The sequence below is a fragment of the Pectinophora gossypiella genome, chromosome 13 (assembly GCF_024362695.1).
Source record: "Pectinophora gossypiella chromosome 13, ilPecGoss1.1, whole genome shotgun sequence".
In the NCBI taxonomy this organism is placed as follows: Eukaryota; Metazoa; Arthropoda; class Insecta; order Lepidoptera; family Gelechiidae; genus Pectinophora; species Pectinophora gossypiella.
The window spans coordinates 8130006-8137343 of record NC_065416.1 but is presented as its reverse complement, the minus strand read 5'-3'; the positions used below and the strand labels follow the sequence as shown (position 1 = coordinate 8137343).

General features: G+C 36.5%; 1 protein-coding gene and 1 non-coding gene across 2 annotated transcripts; one reads left to right on the top strand and one right to left on the bottom strand.

Annotated features, from left to right (window-relative positions):
* The first annotated feature begins 1500 nt into the window (after nt 1–1500).
* Trnaa-agc (transfer RNA alanine (anticodon AGC)) lies at nt 1501–1573 on the top strand. The gene has a single exon. It is a non-coding gene; the product is annotated as a tRNA-Ala (tRNA).
* Nucleotides 1574–1793: 220 nt separating this feature from the next.
* Nucleotides 1794–3497, bottom strand: LOC126372086 (glutaryl-CoA dehydrogenase, mitochondrial). Its single transcript, XM_050017625.1, has one exon. The coding sequence runs from the start codon at nt 3219–3221 to the stop codon at nt 1941–1943; it is 1281 nt and encodes a 426-aa protein (XP_049873582.1). The 5' UTR covers nt 3222–3497; the 3' UTR covers nt 1794–1940.
* Between the last annotated feature and the right edge of the window lie 3841 nt (nt 3498–7338).

Genomic DNA, 7338 nt, shown 5'->3' with positions numbered 1-7338 from the left:
CCTTGTCTTCATTGACACTCACAAGGAAATTATTACATTGACACTCAAAGTTCTTAACATTTCATTATACATATAACTATCAATGTATTTTTTTTTGTCAATTTTAAACAACCTTTAAAATTCAAACTCATAATGTCTTTGGAAACGAATTATACTTTTTGACACAGAATAATAGCCGTAGCACTCCCCCGTCGCCTTATTAAAACAAATATTTCTACTTGATACCACAGTTCATCCCCACGACACTAAATTACTTTTCAAAAGAAAAACGTCTCGCGTTAATGTCGTCAAAATAGTCATTCTGTTCCCCAACAGTAACTCGAAGGCGCGTTATTATATCAGTGTTTTATGGGATCGTTTAACGCGAAAGCGTTTTGTATTCAAAGAATTTTACCCTCTTAGCTTATTTAAGCCGGCCGCTTATAGAAGCGTATATAAATACAATGGCCCCGATTCCTGCAGACACCGCCTAATTTTATTTTAAGTTATATCCGTCAGTTTCATATCCGTCGAAAAGGAAAGGGACGGATGATTCACAGCTCTTAATTTTAGGAAGAATGAGTAAATGAATGAATAACCCGATCGAATCAAAAAGGTACGTCACTGGTATTCAATCCGTTTGACATGCTGTCTACTATCTGTGTCGGGTTATTGACTGATGTAAAATTTTTAGACGGTTGTTTTAGATTTGTGCTTAAAATTGACGTGTGTTCCATAAATTTTATGCTTGTCGATTACCCGTCCCTTTCCTTTTCGGCGGATAAGAAAATGACAGATATAACTTAAAATAAAATTAGATGGTATTACAGGAATTAGCACCAATGAGGGACTTTCTAATCGACGTTCCCCAAACACACGATAGATGGCGTTGTTCACTTTTACCGTGATAATTATCTATTTTCCCATTGCTGGGGTGCATATTTATTCAAAAAAATTAAGCATACCTATATAAAAATAATTGTTGCTTGATATTTGGATCACATTACGTATAGAATGATGTTGCTACCTATATTGCTTCTCTTTATTTTGATCAGAATAGTAATGGGTGTAAGATGTAATTGTGGCTGGGTGTAATAAAAAGGGTCATCATTTATACCCAAAAATAAAGATAAAAGATGCATAATGTCTGTTATAATTGTGTAATATAATTTGTTTTATGATGTTAACAGGTCTTACAAAGGAATTATACACTCGTCTGAATAACCTCTGTTCAACAGCATTTAATCCTTTCATTGTTTTACCGAGTCGTGCTATTTAACTGTTGAATGTAAATAATTATAATGAAAAAATCGCCATAACGTTGATTTAAAAAACTGTCTCAAAATATGAATCGTCCAAGATAAAATGTAGTACGTATATTGTATGACATAACCACAATGATCGTGTTCATAAGAACACGATCATTGTGGTTATGTGTCATTGTGGTGAACAGACAGAATAAACAGTAGAAAGTCGAGGACGCACCGATAGCCGCCGTTAATTTCGTAACTTGCAATCACCGGGGGCGTAGCTCAGATGGTAGAGCGCTCGCTTAGCATGCGAGAGGTACCGGGATCGATACCCGGCGCCTCCAAATCTCTTTTACTTTTTAGTACATATTCAATATCTTTTTGAAAACTGGACGTAGTTTCGATGTTGTAATTATGTAACCATGTAGGTATATCTTTGCCAGTACAATGTTATTGTAATTCTTTTTCTTCTATCGTGTGGGTTGTAAGATGGATTTCCAACCTCATCAATAACAGATAATAGATTTATAACATTAAATGAGATTCAAATGACTTAACAAGGAATGAACAACATAATAATTTTATTTATAACAAAAATAAATATGCGTACAACAAATATAGTTTATTAATCTTTTTAACATACGTATTATGGCAGTTATTCAAATACTATTTGAATCTAATATTGTCCAATAAAGACGGATATAAAAATGCTTAACTAAATGCCTGTATTCCAGTAATAGCCCTGCCCAATATCAAAGCGTGAACATCGTGTGTCCCTTCGTAAGTATTTACTGCCTCCAGATTCATGACGTGTCTAATGACATGGTATTCGTCCTGAACACCATTTCCTCCAAGCATGTCTCTAGCTACCCTAGCGATTTCCAACGCCTTACCACAGTTGTTTCTCTTAATCATAGATATCATTTCAGGAGCCGCCTTACCCTGATCTATCAAACGACCGACCTGCAGGCAAGCCTGGTTCCCAATCGCTATTTCAGTTAACATATCAGCGAGCTTCTTCTGAATCAGCTGGTTGGAAGCGAGGGGTCTCCCAAATTGGTTTCTATCTAATGTGTACTGTCGGGCGATCCGCAAACATGTTTCAGCGGCACCGAGAGCGCCCCAGGATATCCCATACCGCGCGTTATTGAGACATCCGAAAGGCCCCTTCAGACCCACTACGTTCGGCAATAAATTCGCCTCCGGTATGACCACTTCATCGAGCAATATCATTCCCGTTGCCGACGCTCGCAAGGAAAACTTCCCATTGATTTTAGGCGTATCTAAACCTTTTTTCACTTGTGACCGCTCAACAATAAATCCACGAACTTTTCCCTCCTCATCCTTCGCCCACACAACTAAAATATCGGCGATAGGTGAATTTGTGATCCACGTTTTTGAACCTGAGAGGACGTAAGTTTTACTTTTAGCGTCATATTTAGCTTTTGTTACTAATCCACCAGCATCACTGCCGTAATTTGGTTCAGTCAGTCCGAAACAGCCTACTAATTCTCCTTTGGCCATTCTAGGTAAAAACTTTTGCTTCTGTTCTTCAGTGCCATACATATAAATTGCTCCCATGGCTAAGCTGCTCTGAACACTCATAGCCGATCTGTATGCTGAATCTACACCGTCCAGTTCTCTGGTAATTAGTCCATAAGTAACATAGGACACGCCTGAGCATCCATATCCCTTAATAGTGCATCCCAACACTCCTAACTCGCCCATTTCTTTGTAAATCCCTCTATCAAAGACCTCGTTTCTGTTCGCTTCGATAATTCTCGGCAATAGTTTCTCGTTACAATAAGCCTTGAACGAGTCCCGAATCGCCTTTTCGTCGTCGTGCAATTGTCCATCTAAATTCAGTGGGTCCTCCCAGTTGAAATTCACTTTGGCGCTCCTCGAACATGTTGTGGACAACGCTCGCAAATTGGTGCTATTTTTACACACACTAGAAAACAAACTAGAGAACTTCGTTAATGACACAACCATTTTGTAGTTATTCACTCGTTTGTATGATAAAATTTCCAATCTGTTGCATGTAGCGGCTTGTTATCAGGTTGTTTACTTCGTTCCAACAAGTTAATACGCACTATCACTTCAATATATACAAGATTGTCACTTTATTCGTACAATTTCTGGCACTATGTTTCACCTATTACAAAAACTATGAAATAAGTTTCAAAAGTGTTCTGAATTAGCAGTTGTTTGTTATTTTTTCCTGAGTCTAACCTCGCCAGTGACCCAGTGACAGTGATAACTATCGGTATCGTTTCGTTGCTAACTTCACTCCGATAAATACGTCACTGTTGCGTACCTACTCCTACGCATGTTTGCGTATTATCTCATTCATCTGATAACTCGTGCACAAAGCGTAATTTATATAGCAATACGGTTGAAATTTACATCAAATAGATCGTCGACTTCTAAAATATTACATGTTTTGCACTAGGTATAGCTAAGCAAAGCAAGCAGTAGGGTTTCTTATCAGTTGACAAATAATATAAGATGTTTTGATAACTGTTGTTTAGCGAAGATAAGCTCAACATGGCATTTGTTTATTACAAATTATAACAAAATAAAATGCGTCAGTGAACACCTTAAATTTAATTTAACTTATTCTGACCTACATCAGTAATCTTTTAACACTCTTGAACCGGAAAAAGGAATTTTAAAATCGTTTAGAAAAAGCACCTACCTAGCTTGTTCATACTACTTGCCTTCATAAAAACATTAGCCACATTCTTGCAGCATAATATCCAGCCTAATAACAGAAGCCATGCTGAAATAAGAGCAAATTATATGCAGCGAAATTTTCATATTACGAAACTGGGAGGAAAGAAAAAAAGGTGCAAAAAACGAGAGAGAAGCGGGATCCTGTAAGCGGGCAGTGTGTCCACTTATTTATGTCCCGGGGCAAAAACCACTGCGTTATGAATGCGAGCAATGTTGCAACTCGTTGGCTAGAACGTGGACTTTTTGTGCTAGCAACATTAAAACAATTTTTTTATTTACATGGCACACGACGAGCTTTTTTGCCCTTGTTCCAGCAGAAGGGGGTTAAGAACTTAAAGAGTAGGTTGGTCAGGGACAAAGGGTAATTATGTGCTTCAGATGAACTTGAGCTCCCAGCGCAATTTGAGACAAATCAGACGTCGTGGTTGACAACCGTCTTTAACATGAATAATAAATAAAGATTATGTATTTTTGCATCTGGCCCTCATATAGTATTTTTCACAGGTGACTTTACAGTATTTTTCGAAGGGCTGCCTGGACCATAATATTATAAGGTTAAATGTAAACAATGTCTCCTGAAATTGTCAGAGGCCTTACTATAATCAAAACGGTCGCAACATTAAAACCAAACAGAGTAATATTTGATTAAAGAGCAAATCAAACAATTTTAATTGGTTTCGGTTACAAAAATGAGCAAACGAGCCGAGATCGTTAAATTAATTTCCAAACGTATCCAATCAAACAAATAGATTCATTACTCTGTCAAATTTCTACGAAAATATGGTTACTTACTGTATTTTCATAGAAATTTGGTATTATTTCATATAATTATATCTAGCTGCTTAGCATGTCATCCTTAATAATTAACTAATAAAAATTGCTACATTTTCATCAGGCACAAGACCAGTTTTGCTGAATAGACAAGTCAATCGTTCTTTCAATCTAATCTAGAACACGATGGTGGTTCTAACAAAATGTACTCTCTCTGTCTCTTCAGTAAAACTCTTTTATACCCCAAATGGGATTTTTAACAAGTACATACCTACAGTACGTACATTGTGTAAGTTCATCTATATTACCACAGTAAATTCAAGAAGACGAGTTTAAACGTTTGCTGACTAATATTATTCTTCTTTTGTCGTGTGGATTGTAAAGTTGTTCATCGGATCCAATTCACCAATGCCACGTTTATTCTACATCGCATTTATTTTCTTTATAATAGCAGTTACCTAAGCTTTTTGGTGGCCCTTATCATACTATTCTGCGACAATGAGGATCGTTATGTAGGGGATGAATCTTCTATAAATTATTCACTCTCTATTTGCATGACAAACGACGGCTGAGCGTAGGTCTAAGACCTTTAATGGCACCTCTTCGGTCCTTTAACTGTCCTTTACCCACTCCAATCCTTTCACACTTCCATGGCACGACACTCTTTAATGGCCCAGTGATTTTTCCCAGTCATATGCAAATGTCAGATTAGCATACATTTTATTCACAGCCCGACATGAACCGACGATAAAGCTGATGGTATTATAACAATGTGAATTTTTGCCTGATAGACTTTCCAGCGCTTTGTAGTCTGACCTTGCTAATTGGGGTGTAATATCCCATCATAATTTCTCTTTCATCAACGCTTTGAAAGTGGAAATTATAATGAGGATAGCGGTTATGTCTGTTATATGCATAAGTTATATAGTCAAGATAAAAGTGACTCGCAAGCAATTAATTTCATTTTTAGAAGACATAACTATATACCTATGAAAATAAACTAAAATAAATCAGACCATTTTTATAAATACGTATCGTTATTTGTAAATAACTTTCACATGTAACACACGAAACACCTGTTACTAAAGGCACAGCGCATATTCTTAATAAGTATATCAGTATATAAGCATATCGATCACATACGGGTTCCGAACACAAAAAAAGCAATAACAAAAATACTACTAGCCATACATAACGCAAATAAACTGAAGCGATCCGTGTTCAGACATTCAGTTTCAGATGGCAACCAATTAGTAGTAATACCGTCCAGTCCTTCCAGAGGATTATATTGAGCTGCTGCTATCGATCCGTTACACGTAAACTGCGGTTCAGACGCCAATGTAACTTCTCCCACTTTAAGTGCAATATTATAAAATCACACGGTTCCACCAATGACGTTCCCAAATTAGAACATCACAGAGAATTCCTGCAGACATAAATGGAATAGTCGTGTAGTTCGAGAGCTCAGAAATACGAGATAATCTGAGTAAGTACCAGCTAACTTGCTATATTGGGTAGCTGTGCGGTTTCACTGACAGCGGACTCGTGTGGAAATAGAAGTGTAAAATAAATCGACATCCTAAATAGAAGCTTAGATTTCGCTTTTTGCGAAGCGTTTTTCTTCATTGACACTTGAATTTTCAGGCGAGTTGGAGGATTTCAGACATACATACCTATGGAAAATTTATGATAGAAGATAGATTACAACTAGCTAAGACACCACTACTAACCCGCAATAGAACATTGTGGGTTGTTCGTGCTCCCCATTTGTCCGGCCAAGTAGTTAATGCCATCAAATCAGCAAATCTACAATAAGTCACGTCAAAAAAATATCATCCAGTTGGTGATGGTAAACTTGGCCCCTCGCTACAATCAGTAGGTCGAGTCAAAAAATACTGGCTTGTATGTGAACAATGATCTTACAGAAATAGATTTTAGTGATATTTTTTAATTAACAACCTTACCACAGCTTTAAGTACTGCTCCACCCAAACTAAGATCTGTTTTATCGCCAACGAATAACGTAATCTGTTATAATTAGCGTGCACTTAGAAATTCCCGCAAATTGACTAATCATTGAAAAGTATAGACAGAGCCACTTATTCATCACCTAACTTGGGGTCTAAAAAGGCCACATTGTTGCAATTCATCTAAAAAATAATAATAATTAATAATTTATTCATGTAAGTATATAGGTCAGGTATATATACGTATTATATTTGTGAGTATGTTATATATTTAATTGCATGTATTTTATTGGTAAAATTGTACTTTATTGGTAATAAGTTGTACTTATAGTTTGTACCCGCAATCTTTCAATATTTTTTTTACATTTTTTCTCACCTTCACATGGTAAGAAAAAATGTAACAAAATTAAAAAATCTGAAACGTATTATTCAGTATACTTTTCGTGTGTAAGATAAACATGCTGGCGGCATAGGGGTGGCCCAAGGGCCACCCCCGCCGCACCCTAACCTACTGTTATGCCTTGTAAAAATTATGACAAAACACTATTATTCTAAAAAAGAATTATGGATATCTATTTATTTATCCCAAAAATAAGTTATACCTAACAAACCAGTATTCCTAGATGTTATTATGGG

Bases quoted from the DNA above. Each gene is read 5' to 3' on its own strand.
- LOC126372086 (XM_050017625.1), bottom strand. From the start codon at position 3,221: ATGGTTGTGTCATTAACGAAGTTCTCTAGTTTGTTTTCTAGTGTGTGT.